This window comes from Hipposideros armiger, unplaced genomic scaffold (genome assembly GCF_001890085.2).
Source record: "Hipposideros armiger isolate ML-2016 unplaced genomic scaffold, ASM189008v1 scaffold_183, whole genome shotgun sequence".
Lineage (NCBI taxonomy): Eukaryota > Metazoa > Chordata > Mammalia > Chiroptera > Hipposideridae > Hipposideros > Hipposideros armiger.
In genome coordinates this window covers 1,235,936-1,252,721 of record NW_017731533.1, presented here as the reverse complement: position 1 = coordinate 1,252,721, position 16,786 = coordinate 1,235,936, and the positions used below count along the sequence as shown (strand labels likewise).

General features: G+C 40.7%; 1 protein-coding gene across 1 annotated transcript in view; it reads right to left on the bottom strand.

The window, feature by feature from the left end:
• The window catches only part of PARD3 (par-3 family cell polarity regulator), a 611,228-nt gene that overhangs the window by 567,185 nt on the left and 27,257 nt on the right, over positions 1 to 16,786 (bottom strand). Inside the window, exon 3 of the mRNA XM_019652604.1 lies at positions 10,505 to 10,805. Within this exon, the coding sequence (XP_019508149.1) occupies positions 10,505 to 10,805 (301 nt within the window). The remainder of the gene's footprint in view (positions 1 to 10,504; positions 10,806 to 16,786) is intronic.

The window sequence follows — 16,786 nt, the reverse complement described above, 5'->3', positions numbered from 1 at the left end:
TTTCCTTTCTAAAACACTTTTATGCACACAGAAGCAGACTGACCCCTAAAATGTGACCTGGAGCAAACAAGCCCTGCACAAAAGTACACCCTCCCCACCATGCCCAGTGTCTCCAGTGCCTGGAGCCCCACTTTATCCTCCAGGCTAACCCTTTCCATCCATTAAGACTCCTCGATCCCCCTCTTCTCCAAGAGCTTTACCTGAGCGGAACACCCCAAGACAGGTTAAAAGTCTATTTCCAGCTTCACTGCATGGAAAATAGTACTCAGATGCCAACTTTGAGCCATTAAAGGCTGTTAATATTTTATTTTTACACATGCAGAATAGTACAAAACCTTCTGTTGACCCTACTTTGCCATCTGGTCACTACACCAATTCTCTGATCCTCTTTACAGCAAAAACTTTTAAAGATTTGTTTTCTCAGATTCTTCCCATAATCCCATGCCAGTCAGGCTTCCTCCCCACCACACTCCCCAATCTGTCCATCAAGGTCACCAACAGCCTCCATGTTGCTTAATGCCATGATCTATGCACAAGACTCACCTTCCTTGATCTATCAGCAGAATCTGATACCACTCACCACTCCCTCCTCCTTGAAATACTCTATAAACTTGGCTTGTAATCCTTCAGCTGATCAAGAGTTATCTAATTCTGAGTTTCAGTTGTTGAGGGTCCTGACTCACTGGTCAGCTATGCCACGTAGCCATGACAACACCATGCCAAAGCATAGTATCAGGCTGACAGTTAATAAATGTCACTCCATAACACATGCTGAATGGAAGGAAATGACTATTTGGAGAGAAGGAACCAAGAGGGGGAATCATCAGTAATCCCAATAGAACACACACACACACACACACACACACACACACACACACACCCCAGATCTGAGCAGGACACATAAAAATGATCTCCTCCCACAAGACTATAAAAACAGGGAAGGATATTTTTGCTTTGAAAAATATACTCTTTGGAACAACAGTCTCCCAGGAGATTTTAACTGGCAGCTTTCGTTAACACTATTCTCTCTCAATAGACAGAGTACTTGCTGTATTTTCAAGGGAATAGTCAAGTACCCATCAGAGAAAACTGTTTTCTAAAAAAGTTAGAGCATCCATGTTGATTACACTTCGCAGTAGTTTACAATAAAAAGTTTGAAATAATACTAGAATTGTTGTTGTCCTGGCTGTAGAAACTTAGAAATATAATTGAACAAAAAGATATAAAGCCACTTTTAAAAATAGCAAAAACACAATTCTACAATCAGTATATTTGTCACTGGATTCAAAAAAACAACCATGACACAACACTCAATAAAAAAAGACTGTTTCTCACTTAGGATGTGTACATTTAAAATAACAAAAGATTTGAACATTAACAATAATTTTACATTATGATGAGCAAAAGTCCATGACACATGAACAATAAACAAGGAAAGAAGTTCATCCATCAAGTGGCCAGAGAGAGATCTACCAAAAAGCAAATGTCTCAGTCAGGCAAAGTTCCCCAAAGATGGGTCAGAGCCCAGGGAAGAAATCTGGAGACAAAACCACCAAAGAATCGCTGTTCCTCATCCAGATGAAGAATGGGCTAGGAAGTGGGTGGAGGGAACGTTTCTAAGACCTGCTGAGAATGAAAGCATAGGTGATTTGATAAAATGCAAGTTGGAAGGAATGCTGATGTTGACTCTATTGCAGGACACAATGAGAGAAAATAGTATAGGAAAAGTCCTAATGAAAAACTGACTCCTATCTCATAGTCGAGAAAGCTTTCATTCTTCATAAAGAGAATCATCACATTAAACAGTAAAGCTTTTGTACTTGTGACCTGGGTAATACAAAAGCTCTGCATGTTTTATGCCCGTGCGAGTTTCAAGAAAAGTATCTGCAGTTAAATACAGTGCCTTTCTCTTGTCTTACCATGACATACAGCAATGGTCAGATTTTCAAGTGAGAACATACGTGTAAACGTTAAAACTAGAAGAGATAACTGAAAATCTATGCTGATCAAAAAATTGAGTGTTTCCTACGTACAAAGCACTGACTGGGCAAAGTAACAATTACCTACTGTGAGAAACTGAAATTGATCAGATAAGACAGAAACAGTTAAAAAGAAGTAGAACACGTGTCTTCAGAAAAATAGACATAAAAATGCTTTGTGAGCTCAGAAGAGGGGGAGAAAAGATTTGAAATGAGGTTTTAGCACAATCAGATCCTAACAGGTGAACAAACTGTTTTTGATGTCAGAACATCAAAACACAGAAGACAAATAGAAGATTTTAAAATAGAAAAAAAGCGTCCAGAAAGTGATAAACAAGGCACCCCAATGAAAGGATAGAATCAGAATGGGTTTGACCTTCTCAAGAGTAACACTGAAATCTATAGGATAATGGAACACGGACTTCAAAACTCCTAAGAGAAATGGTCCACGGCTTAAGAATTGTGTACCTTGCCCAACAACTCTCAGTCAAGTGTGAATGAAGGTAGAAAAAAGACATTTTTAGAAATGCAATGTTTCAAAAAAAAAAATTGCTCTCTGTGACTTTCTCAGGTTAGTTCTGGAAAATGTGCTCTAACAAACAAGAAAATAAACCATGAATGAGGATGGGTGGCATATGAAAACAGGGGACATAGATAGAACAGAACTCCCCAGATGTTGCTGAGATGGATCCCAGAATGTCAGCTGTGCACCAGGTGTGCAAGGTGACCAGTCCAGACTAGAGCAGGCCAGATGCTCCAAATAAGATGTCTTCAAGAGGAAGCCAAGCGAGTATTTAATATCACCGAACATACTAAGATGCTACTTTAGCAACTGGCAGAGCTGTGGTGGAATTAGCTGTAAGTTCACAGAAGACCAGCCAAAGGAAAAAAACACTGTTCATTCCAGGGAAGACATAAAAGCTGTGAAGAAAAGAAAAAGTAATCAAGGTATCTGTCCTACATGGTTCAGGTATGAGCAACTTCTAATAATGAAAATAATGTGAACATCAAATATTTAACCAAAATTATAACTACTTTGGGAGGAAAGCGGTCTAAAAAGTATTTGTGTGTGTGTGTGTGTGTGTGCGTGAGTGTGAGAGAGAGAGAGAGAGAGAGATGGATCGAAAGAGCCAAGAATTGGCTGTGAGAGGAGTGGGACAAAGCATACATGGGGCAGTGAAATAGGGTTAAATCTTCCATATTAAGTCAAAAGATGACAACAAACTAAATTTTTAAAAGAAACAATATAAGCAATTTACACAGAAATATGGAGGCCAATAACGAAAGAATCAGGCACAGGAATTGGGAAAGGTGACCTCTCAGGGTGCTGCATTTTTCATAACAATCCTACCAATCATAGCAATGCTACCTGACTATGCACATGCATAAACTGAGGAGACAAGCAGAACAGAAACAGTCTGAAAAATTCCTTAAAATCATAGGTATAGCATACAGCTTTAAGTTTAGCATCTGTCAATCCTATCTATCATCAGCCAGACAATAATGACGTTGCCAAGATAAATGACGTCTGTTAATGACACGAATAGAAAACATTTCATTTTTAAAGTCAATAGCAGAGCACAACCAATAGGAATTGAACCTCATTCTAGATTCTCTTGTATCTCTCCTACTGACTTAAACCAAAAACAAAACAGTTTTACAATATATTCTGAAGTTCTCTTTCTTTAACGTATCATTACTATTTCAAGCTAGACGTGATACATGCAATTCTGACTTTACCTACTTTAATCAGTTCCATTTCTGAAATGCCTAGTAGTCAATTTTATTGCAGCAACACTGTTGAGCATGAAATAAATTGGGGGGGGGGGCCGCAGGAGGTGCATCTCAATAAAGGCATAACACACAGATGGCCAGAAATCACGGCTGATGTTCAACAATAAAATAACGACCTCAATCACCGTGAGGAAGTTACTAGCGTTTAATGGTAAGTGCAGTCCTCTGCACCCCACTTTTCCACTCCAAACCACACCAAACACCCATACCAACACCTCACCACAACAGAACACACAGCAAACCACAAACTCGCAGCCTTCCTTGGAGAGACGATGGCTTTATTTAATATGCCAATCATAAAAGGAAAAGGCAGCATGGCACCAAAGGTTAATTCCAACCTCGAGGAAATAACTTTCTGGCATTTTGGTTTATTGCAACTGGCACATACGCTCTCACAGGGTCACACATTAGCCTGGTAATGTGCGAAGTCGGCCCCTTACTGAGCTCTACCTCTGACATAACTTTCCCAACAATGTAGAGAGATCTCTTTAACCATGGATGCACCCCAATTCCTGCACCACTCCACATAAACTAAGGGAACAGCCCCAGATCAGAGCTGGCTCAGGAGAGAGCCAAGGCAAGAATAAGAACAGTAGTACCCACCAGTTACATTTGCATCATTTTACAATTTTAAAGATGCATTCATGTGCACTACCTAATGCGGAGGGAGGATTTATTGGGTTGGTGGAAAAGTCATGATGTATTTTTTCTACATTTTCCGTTGCAAAAATGCGTCATGACTTTTACGACAAACCAATATAATCTCTCTTTTCAGATGAGAAAACGGAGACTTAGAGAGTGTAAGGTGCTGAGGAGACATCACAGTTAATAAACGCTGTCAGCAAGAAATCCATCCTAGGCCTGCAGGTTCATTTCCCACCCTTTCTCAGCCCCACACGATGGCTTTCACACAATAGTGCCAGAGCTGCTGTCTTCTCCCTACAGCTTCTCCCAGTCTCTTTATATTCTGCATAACGGGGAGGTGCATAAAATAGTTTTAATTTTTTTAAAAAGGTTTGTTTGGTTTTTTTTTTTTTTAATTTTATTGGGGAACAGCCATGGTCATTGGTTACACATTGTCTTCATGCTACAATGGCATAGTTGACTCTTTTAAGGAGGGTGCAGCTCACAGTGGCCCATGTGGGGATCAAACCAGCAACCTTGGTGCTACCAGCATGATGCTCTAACAGTTCCAACTTAGCTAACCCCCTTAAAAAAAAAAAAAAAGGTTTGTGCTGTTAAAAAAAAAATCAAGTTTGAAAAACTGCTCACCAGAATATTATATTCCATGTTCTAATGTCGTCTATGATTTAAAAAAGTGGTTCTCATAAAGTGCGATTCCTTTCCAGCATCAGCATCACCTGAGAACTAGTCAGAAATTCTGACACTTGAGTTCCACCGTGTCCTGCTGAATGAAACTCCTCAAGGAGGGGCCCAGCAATCTGTGTTAAAACAACCCTCCAGGTGATCCTGAGGGACAGCAAAGTCTGGGAGTTCAGAGTCTGTGACTGAGAAGGGGGTGGGGGGTGGAATACTTTGCATTTTGTCTGCGTATTATTACAGATTATATTTCAGCTCGTAAATTCATAGGTTTAGTGCTTTCACCCACACTTCTTACATCAAACAGATGTTAGTAACTGCATCTTTAAAATGATTACCATGAACATATACATACATATTTGACCCCAATGGTAACCATACAGATAAATTGTGGTGACGACTGTCACAGTCTCTTTCTCAGATCTGTTTCAACTCCAAGCTCTATGCAGAGGACTGTAAAACCCACCGTTCTAGACCAAAGCCCTCCCAACGCCCCTGTCTCAAACATTCACCTCTCGCTGCGTGTCACCTTGGGAGCTGTCTGGATCCCCAAGTAACTAGTTTTAAGAGCTTGCTGGGAAACTTCAATGCAATGAGAAAAAGGACGAGTGGGAATAACTGACGAATGAGCAATGTTTTCATCAAGTCCCATTTTAATTCAAATTTATTAAACTTATTTTCCTTATCTTCCTGCTAAAAATAACTTCCTGTCTTCATTCCTACTGGCAGCCCCATCCGCCTCTGATTTAACCTAATCAAGTCAAAAACCTAACTTCTTCTCTACAGAAAGAGAGGGGAAAGAGAACAGGTTCAATGACACCACAGGGTAGCAATCGGACAACTCCAGAATATGACACTTTGAACAACACAACTGTATTGGTCTCTTAAAAAAGAAATTCATATCATCTGATATCCATAATAAGTGCAATGTCAAATCTTAGACTGGATACTGCATCCGCAGAAAAAAATTGTGAAGATTACAGTACTGAGACAATTGAGGAAATCTGTTGTATTAGGTGACAGAATCATATAATAATTGGAAAATTTCCTGTACAGTGATTATATAAAAGAATATTCTTGGTTTTAGGATTTAATAAATGCTGCAGTTTAGGGGTTGAGAAGCGTCACAATAGCTATAGTTTAATCTCAAATGTTCAGCACAAAAATTAGTATTATTAGTATTAGTATTATTACTAATACACACACACACACACACACACACACACACAGAGGAAGAAAGCAAATGTCAGCAAAATGTTAAAAATTCATGAATCTAGATAAAAGTGTTCAATTTATTAATCTGCAGTTTAAAATTTTTCTAAGAGAAAATGTTAAAAGTATATCATTTAAAAACAGTAACAACTAGGGGACAGTTCTAGATCAAAGAGACTAAGTAGGCATAGCCATACTCAAGATGTAAGCCTTCATGGAAACCTTATTGAGGTTAAAAAACAAAAATCACTGTAAAAGACACTTTGGAGACAGTTGGGGGAAATTTAATATGGATTTGATGTTAGATAATACTGGCAAAATATTCTTAATTTAACTAGGCATAATAGTTTTGTGGATATGTAGTAGAATATCCCTGTATACTAAAGTATGTAAAGTGTCATAATGTCTGCTACTTTAACGTAGCATAGACTCTGTGTGTGTGTGTGTGTGTGTGTGTGTGTGTGAGACAGAGAGAGAGAGAGAGAGAGAGAGAGAGAGAGAGATTCAGAGTGCAACCAATAAAATACAAACCCCAACTATTTTAAGCAGAGGAAAATTAATACAGAGAATTGGTTACAAAATGTAGAGTTGAGACTCAAACAAGGAAGGTGGTGGGGTGGGGGCAACCCACAGATTAACAGTAGCAGGAAGCTACCACCACCTCTTGGCTACAGAAATAAAGGGAGGTGGCCCCAGAGGCTAGGCCTGGGGTGCTGTGGCAGAAGCTGGGCCTCCAGGAAAGAGACCTGGAGCTGGCAGAGACACAGCCCAAAGCAGAGCGAGTAAAATCTCCGCCAGGGCTGTCTTGTCATGGGCCTCCCACTTCCCACTCTACATCCCACTGGCCAAATCCAATCACAAGTCAACTGACACAGCTGGACTTTGTATGATTCTCTCAACCACTGTTTGAGTGTTTCCTAACAAACTGGGAAAATAGATTACGTTCAAACAAATGTAATGACCCAGAGTTCCATAAGCGTGCAGGAAGCCAGCATTCTTACATGCTGCTCCTGAATTCTAAACTGTCACACACATTTTGATTGGGGGGTGGGGGGTGNAGTTCCATAAGCGTGCAGGAAGCCAGCATTCTTACATGCTGCTCCTGAATTCTAAACTGTCACACACATTTTGATTGGGGGGGGGGGTGTTGGTGCGCACCGCTATAGGGAGATGGAATTTGGTACCATGCATCAAAATGCTTAAAATTGAACATACCCATTGACCCAGGAACTTGAAATGTGTGTATACTCATACACGGTCAAGATGTATATGTTAAATCAGATATTTTAATAAACAATAATATGGAATAGAAAACCTACTAGATATCCAACAATAAGACTTATGCTGAATAGATAAAATCAGTGAAACACTATACAGCAATTCAAACACTGTGCACAGGATGCTGTGAAGGAAGCATCATCTACAGTCTGAAGGCAGTTCTGCCTATCAGCATAGACAAAAGGCAAGATGGCCTTACACAATTGGCAGCCCTTGCCTGTATGTTCTGATTTTCCATAACAAACATATATGTAGGTTTCTAAAATTATCATCTTAAATAACATAACTAGTGAAAATCTTTCTTCCTTTCCCTTTCCTTCATCTCTCGTTCTCAATACTGTACCTCCTAACTCATTACTGCGTCTAGATTCCTATCTGTTCAGTCCTGTCCTATATCTTGTTGCCACATCTATATTCACAAGATACCCATTTCATCACGTCACTGTCCTGTGATATGCGTAATTTTCAGTAACTCACTACATTCTAAAGGTCAAAATCCAACATCCTTGGCCAAGTCCTCCCAGCCTGCTTTTCCCGGCTTTCCATGGCTCCCATCACAGCTCTCCAGCCTCCCACACAGGCCACAACACTGTCTTACCACATCTGGGTCTTCACCTGTTCTACTCACTGACAAACCCCAAGCACCAGTGCAGTGCCTGAGACAGAGTAGATATTCAGTAAACACTGGCTCAGTGAATTAATTAATCTTTTTCTGTTTTTGTTCATTTAATTCCACACATCTGGAACACTCCCAATCCCTACAGCTCCCAACTACCCAAACTATATGTACCTTTCCAAATCTAAAACAAAACCACATCCTCTATGAAACGTACTCCAACCCCACAGTATTTATCTAGACCACGTACTTGCCACTGAATAGCCTATGTCCTTGCACGTGTGGAGTTTTGTTTATCTCTAGATAAGTTCCCCAAAGGCTGGGACCATCCATCTTCTGCTTTTTTTCAGCACAGAACAAAGAACAAACCACCACATTGTATAAATAATGTGTACCTAAAATAAATAACCCTATTGGATAAAGGAAAAAAAAAATAAACAAGAGTTTCTCAGAGAATATAATCACCAACACAGGCTTGTGGTCTCCTAACTGCCCAAAGACACGCCATGGACATGCTGTGCCATGCCAGGATCAACGCCCCCCCCCCCCATTCACCCTAATCCTCTGACTTCCCGAGCTGGCTCAAGAAACGCTGTGATTATTCTAGCTGACATTTCAGACAACATCTTAGATATGGAGAAAGAAGACATCCAGATGTTTTTCCCTTGCAATGAAAAGGAACCCAAATTCCAGTACAAACACCTTCATTCTCAACACAGGGGTTGAGTCCCCAGCATTCCTGACCTGGAATGCCAGGCAGACATGAGTGTAGGCCTCGATAAACCTGCCTAAAACCCAGGAAAAAGAGAGCAAGACAAAAGCTCACCTTGGCCGACCAAGCTCTTTCCACTCTAGTCCTGGGAAGAACGTGCAAGGGCCTAGGGGTGTTGTTACCTCATGGGCCACTAGACAGGGAAGAGAAGGTTTTCCTAAAGGGCAAATGTGAGGTAGCACATATGCACTACATCCCAGCGGAAGTCCCTAAAAAACACTGTGGACCTACAGGTTATTCTGCTCCAGAGCTCGAATCTCTCCACGCTTTGCCACGATCAGCACTGTGAAAGTAGGCAGCTGGCACTGTGCCCGCCTCCTGACCCATTCCATTCCTGCACCCCTACTCTACAAAGGGGCCAGTGGTGGGGACACTGATGACTGGAAACTTTCTTATGTGTCACTCATATTCACATCTGTTTTCACACCAATCATTCAAGGTGAGTGTTTTCAGCTCCACTTGTAGATGAGAGGACTCAAGAACAGAAAATCTAACTTGTCTGAGATCATCACACATGTAAAGTTGAAGAGGAAAGGGAGTTTAAGCTCAGATATTAGTCCAACTTCTAAATTCGTGCTCTGCCTTTGAAAGCAATGCCTATTGCAGGAGGATCAAAACAACTTTAAAGGTCAGGGGTACAAACTGGAAGGAAAACGTTGATGGAGATTAAGTCCTTTATATCCTTCTTTTTTTTGGCTTAGATTGGGGGGAAAAAATAATAAAAAATATATCAGCCACTAGTTAATATATTTGACTAACTTCAACATGAGGAAGTAATGATTTACACCATGTTACCTATCAAAGACATACAGATTTAAGAAGCATGTCATTCCAGTCATGCACTAGGCAGTGCCAGGTTCAAAGCTGTAGAAAAAACAATTCACAAACATTAAAAGAGGGCCTCAGGCACCTCAAGGTAGAGACCCATCCTGTGGCCTCAGTGGCATAGCACACAATGCAGTTAAGACAGTAACTACTTACTACATTGTATGAGATCCTTTAAAGCTAACTAAAATGGTGAATGTTTTTCTAGCATCTACAAAAGAAATAACCAACTTAAGAGATCCTTAAGCTTCATCAATCAGTTTAACAAAAGAAAAACCTAACCCTCGCATATTTACTTTCCAACTAGCAAACAAGAGAGTCTGACTCAGATCAAAAGGAATTTTTCTGACCTGGAAAGAAAACCTCACTGAAACATGATAAACTCTAAATAGCTTGGAATTTTAAAACAAACCAATACAAACTTGACCCTAAAGCAGCTCTCCACTCCTCCCCTCATATTTAATCCAAAACCACCTCCCAATTTTTCTTAAAGAAATTATCCGAAGCCACTTAAGAATACACAATTAATTCCTTACACCTGGCAACATTACACAAAACAATCAGAAGACATCTTCCTAAACTAATACAGAAGAGGAGGCTATAAGGAAAGACTGGGTTTTGCCAGAGGACCTGCACCTACCTCTGATTTCCTCTTTGGAAGCCTGGGACAACAGTTATTCAGCTGTACCCTGTGTCTCCTGTACTCACATCCAGCACATCCCACACTGCATGGGGTCCGGCTTAGCGTGCAACAGCACCACAACATCGCAGTTCAAGTGGCCCCACGGCGGTGCACAACAGACAGCAGTGCTTAGAATGTGGCTGAGACCACGGGGAGGGTTGCAGGAGCCTGTCCCCAGAGTCTCCTCAGGACTGCTGATGCCAGAGGTGGGGCTCCCTGGTCCTCTCAGGATACTCCTACCATCGGTCACGAGAGGATCCATGATGGTATCTTCTAAAGATTTGCCAAAGGCCAGATAATGCGCCTGAGTCATTACGATGGACATCTCTGCAGGCATGGAACATGCGTCAGCTTTTAGGAAAGGTTTTCAGCAGGGGAGGGTGTAACACAGACAAAGGGCATATACATGTACCTTCATATACACCAGGATGTGAGCTAGTCATCCATAAGCTCTCCTTGTTGCACGAACTTGTTACCATCGCTTATCTGTGCCCTCCTGGAAAGCCATCCCCATCTCTTCGCTTGTGGAAATCTTACCAAAATTTCAATTTCTATAATATCTACCTCTTAGCAACATCAGTCTTCAATCCCACTTTATCTTCTGCCCTACATCTCTGCAGCACTTACAACAATGTCTTGAAGATGTGCATGTTTATCATGTTACAATTTATCACCCTAATGGGACTGTGGAGATTATTTATTTATTCAAATGTTTATGGAGCATCCATTGGGTTGTCGGAAAAGTCATGATGTATTTTGTCTGTTTTTCAAAGGTCATTTATTTATATAAAGAACAAAGGTCAATCAATGATATATTGCCCATTTTGTTGGATAACCTTTTGCCATCTTTCAGTGAGCTTCATAATTCCTCGTTCATAGAAGAACCTGTCTTTATTTGCAAAAAACTGAACAAGGTGCTGATTTATAGCCTCATCTGAATTGAACCTTATGCCATGCAAGGGGTTTGAAGAGAGTGAAACGAGTGGAAGTCTGACGGCGCAAGGTCAGGCGAGTATGGTGGGTGTGGCGACACATCCCATCCAAGATCCAGTAATTTTTGACGGGTGATCAAACTTGTGTGTAGTCTCGTGTTGTCGCGATGGAACACAGCTCCTTTACAATTAACAAGCTCTGGACATTTCTGGATGATGGATTCGTTCAAACTGTCTAATTGTTGACAGTACACATTCGAATTGATTGTTTAGTTCCTTGGTAGGAGCTCAAAAATCATGACACCTTTAAGATCCCACCACACTGAGAACATAACCTTCCTCTGATGAATGTCTGCTTTCGATGTCATTTGAGGCAAATCATCAAGTCGGGACCAAGACCATTTACGCACCACTTGGTTGTAAACAATCATCACCAGTTATCAGTTGCTTCAAAAAAGGATTGTTTTCTTTATGTTTAATGAGCATATTGCAGATGTTTATACACACCGTCAAATGAACTTCTTTGAGTTCATGTGGAACCTAAATATTGAGCTTGCTTACGTATCCCAGCTTCTTCAGGTGGTCGTGAACGCTTGAATGATGGATGTTCAATGTTTCTGCAATCTCTCGTGTCGTGTAACGTGGGTTTGACTCGATCAATGCCTTTATTTTGTCATCATCAACCTCAGTGGGCCTCCCTGACTGAGGAGCGTCGTTGAGATCAAAATCACCAGCACGGAATTTTGTGAACCATCGTTGGCATTGACGTTCTTGTGGAGCATTGTCACTGTAAACTTGATGCAACTTTTCACAAGCTTGATGCGCGTTCTTCCCTTTATGGAAGTAAAACAGTAAAACATGGCAAAAATGCACAGTTTGGTCTTCCATCTTCAACTTGTTGTAATATCTCCACAGTTCAACCAAATCACTCAATTTTTATTTTAGAATGAAGCTAGAACTGTCAGCTGACAAATGACATAGCAATAACATAGATGTGAATGACTATAGTACTTCCAAAAATGAACTAGTGCCATCTGTCACAAATATGCGTCATGACTTTTCCGACAACCCAATAAATACTATGTGGCAGGCACTGAACCAGATACAAGAGTTACAGCAGTACACTGTCCCTACCCTCCTAGAATCTTCACTTTAGCATATGAAACAAGGACGCTCTCTTAAACACAAGCCCCACACCCCAAAGCATTCATTGATACATGTTACTGGTTATCTCAAACTAAAGATCCATCTGTATCCTTTCTTATTTGTTTCAAAATTTGTTGGCGCTTAGATTTTTCATAAAAGTCCCTAATGTGACTCATGACTTTATCTGGGCCCATCTGGTTAATTTCAAATGCATTTGAATGAAATGGGGAATATTTAAACACGCGCTCCAAGATACCTTATGAAATATATGTAAAGGAGATTACATATGCTAATGCCATATAATTTCTTAATTCCTTAAATACCTGGGGTTAGTTCCCCATCCCTACAAAGGTTTCCCTTATGAAGTATTTGAAATTTAGTGCCTGTGCCTTCAATGTATTCCTTCTAAGAAATTATGGTACATAGTATCTTAAAAAAAAAAAAAAATTAAGCACTAAAAACACAGGAAGTACAAATACAGTAGTCTGTACTGTTACTATTCTATAGCCTGGTTAAAAGTCAAGTTTCTGATAAAAATCCCTCATGGAAGCAAAGAAACAAATGAGCTTTATGGAAACTCAGGCAAAACATAATACACAACTGGTAATTAAAGTGTGAAATGGACTACCTCAAACAACAATAAAATTTGTAACTATAAACTTATCAGAGGGTGGCGAGGGTAGCTAACTAAGCAGGAGCAGAGCCAGTCTGTGAAGCTGTAAAGATGCAGAGATAGAGGAGATGCACCAAGAAACCAGGACTGGAATGACAAACGCATCTCCCCTGTCACATGTCCTGTCTATCAGCAGCCACAAAAAAAGATAATGAAATGACTCCAGGCTAAGGGGCTGACACTGCACAAGTCACTTCCTCTTTGCGGCATGGAGGCCATGTGTGTAAAATGCAGAGATTAGATTATCTCTAAAGTCCATATATTGTTCAGCCAGCCTATAATGCTATATCAAGAAAGTTAAACACACTCCAGGCAGCTTTCCTTTTCTAGATAAGGTAACCATTCCCCCTAGACCACAGTAACTTGTGCAACCACCGTAACTTGTCCGTAACTTGTCCTTGAAAACAGCGTAATACAAAATGAAAGCTGCCTAATCTCCCCTCCAACAAACTCTGTTAAACACGAGTATGTTTATAAACATGTGTCCTCGCAGTAGCAGAGTTCTAAGCTCTGTAGATACCCTGGGCCTGGCACAGCTTTCCAAACCAAAGGGTCTGGCAATGGTGCTGGAAACACAACACTGCACCACCCACAGTAGAAAAAAGCACACATGACAGGAAGCTACCCCCATGCACATTACTGAAGAGTCCTGTCTGCAGGACTAGCCATGGATATGGAAGACCATCCACATGGAGGCTCATAAGGACTGAAAACACCTCCTCAGTGAGCGCACACTGTAACAACAACTGGAGGTGACAACAGGCTGGCACGTTGCATACAACCAGCCAACCAGGAACTTAATTAACCCTCAGACTGAAAGTAACTGTGTTTTGGAATAAAAAAGAGTGCAGCCAAGTCTATGATGACACCTCCGTTCTCTCAGACTTGAAAATCAATTCCGGGAGGTAAGCCATAGGTACATGGAAAGTTCACTAACAATACCCAATTATCACAATTAAACGCCAACCAAGTGGTACAGAAATTGCAAAAATTCAGAAAACACTAAAGACAAAGAACACTTTATGAAAACATTATTCTATTTCGATCAGGGAAAACTTTAGCACAAGGTAAAGAGGCCAAAACATGCATGGCATGTTTGAACAATGGGGAGTAAAGCCTGGGGACACAACGCATGTTGTCACCACTTGTCTCTCACTGCATTCTCCTTTGCCCCAGTGCCGTGATAACGCCGAGCTGAGCTGACTGCACACGAGATCTGGGCTAGGGCTAGGCTGACGCACAGACGTCTTGGACCTGTGTGAAAATGGTACGCAAGCCCTAACCTTGACGTCAAGTGTCACATTTGTTCTAAACAACAAGGTAATATGTCACCAACAGAAGCAGCAAAGGTGTACCCACAATTTGAGATCTGAAGAGAAAAAAAGCATTTCAGAAGAGCCCAAAACAGTCTTTTTAATTCTAAAATTTTAAGGATTATGTGATTATTTTGATTCTCCTCCCATTCCTCTTTTTTTTTTTTAAGGTTAAACCCCTTCTGTATAAAATTCTCATTCCTCAAAGATGCTTACCGGTTCCTTCAAACATTCTTTTGGAGAGTTATAGCAGCTCTTCCTGTTTATTAAGACTAAAATAAAGAGCAGGTAAACAGGACTAGACAAGGAAAACAAAACTCGTCTGACAGCCGAGGCCACGAATATGTTCATGTGAGTGCAAAACAACAACCCACCTTCCAAATTAGATCTGCTTCATCAGGTGTCTCCATAGAACCCTCTTCCCTGCTCCTGACTGCTAAGACATTTCAAGCCAACTTGAGATTTGGACAAAGAATTTAACTACAAATTCAAGACTTTCAACTTTCACACCTGAGTAATGAATAGTACATATGTGATTGAATTAGCATAAAATTAGCACATCCACATTATGTGAAATAGAATTCCAGAACCCATTCTTGCTGGAGATCTACAATGCCCCAGGAAAGGCTGGGCCCATGTGGTTCAAGTGATTATGTGTTTTGATGCAAAGCCTCCAGTTGCATTCCAGTACAGGCCTGCCCCACAGTCACCTGACATTCCTGCAAAAACTTGTTTCTGTTTTGGATGGACCAACAAACAAGGGATGGGCACCAACATTTCAGTTCATGGTACAAGGTGTGTTAGAAAACAATTTCTCCCTCAAGTAAATATATGGCATGGATTACTGAGACTTGTTTTTCTTTCTTTTTTTTTTCTTACCTTTGGGCGGGGGGGTGCCTTGGAAATAATGCCATTTTGTACCATGTCAGGAATTCTTCTGAAGTAAGGTCATAAAAATGTTCCAAATTATTTAGTAAGGTGAAATCTATCCTGATTTAAATAAAACAACTTGCCTCTAAGAATTGTCATTCTCATTTAATGAGAAGCCACAATGTTATGAAGTAAAAGAAAAACACTTTCAGATTAGAGGGCATTTGATAAAACTGTGTGCTGCATCATTCCAGAAAGGCAATATAAATACCTTGACAAGGGTGATTCGTTTATTCTAAATCTACACCAAATATTCAAAGTAGCCTTGAAAAAGCTCACCTAAGGGAGTAGGAGATTGAAGCAAAATTGAATTGGTTAATGTATATAAACCTCGCGCAACGTCACACTTTACAAAGACCCATGGCAACCTAGAGAAATCAATTCTAGAGTTGAGGAGATTGCATTCTAAAAATAACAGAACTCTAATTTTCAAATTATTTTTTTCCTGTATCTCCACGCTGTCTTTGAAAAGAATTAAACAATTATGGAAAGAATGGAATGCAAAGTAAACCATGTGGAAGGAAAAAAAATAAGAGAAGCTAACACTGCAGGAATGCTTAAGAGGTGCACCTGACCTGCTGGGCAGGGAAGGAACCTGCCGCTTTTCCTCCACCCCCACCTCCGCAGATGGGCACCCCCTTGAGCACCCTGAGCTGGACTGAGGAGACCGTGAGGAAGGAAGCCCTACCTCCCTGCAAGTGTCAAAAGTCCACATGACATAGGTTAAGTGACCAGGGTCACTACACTCAGGGTCACCGAGGAGCAAGGCATCAGTGCATCATATCGCAAATCATAAACTGATTCTGGTGGACTGGCGTCTCCTGGAGCTGTCAAATTCCAAACTTTTACCAATTAGGCCAAAATTAAAGAAAAAAATGAAAGATCTAGTAAGGAGGCTGATTCAGTATCTGATGGGAGATATAAATAAAGCATTAAGCATCACTGCTAATCTGAGTTATACAAAAACAATGTATATTTCGATTGTACCCATGCTTTCAGTTAACCATAAATTAAAATGCAAATACACAAACTCTAACTTTAGAAAACACTGACTTTTATTATTATTTTTTTTAAGATTTTTATTGGGGAATTGGGGGATGGGAACAGCACTAGGGAATTGGGGGAAGGGGAACAGACAAGTTGCTGTCGTTTTGTTCTTCAATCTAGTTGTGGAAGACGTCGCTTCACTGGCCCAAGTTGGCACCATCATTGCGCTCTTCCCGGGCAAGGCAGATCATTTGCCGGCTTCTGGACGGCCGCTCACTGCAGCTGCTGGCTGCTCACGGCGGCTGCTGGCCACACACAGTAGCCCAT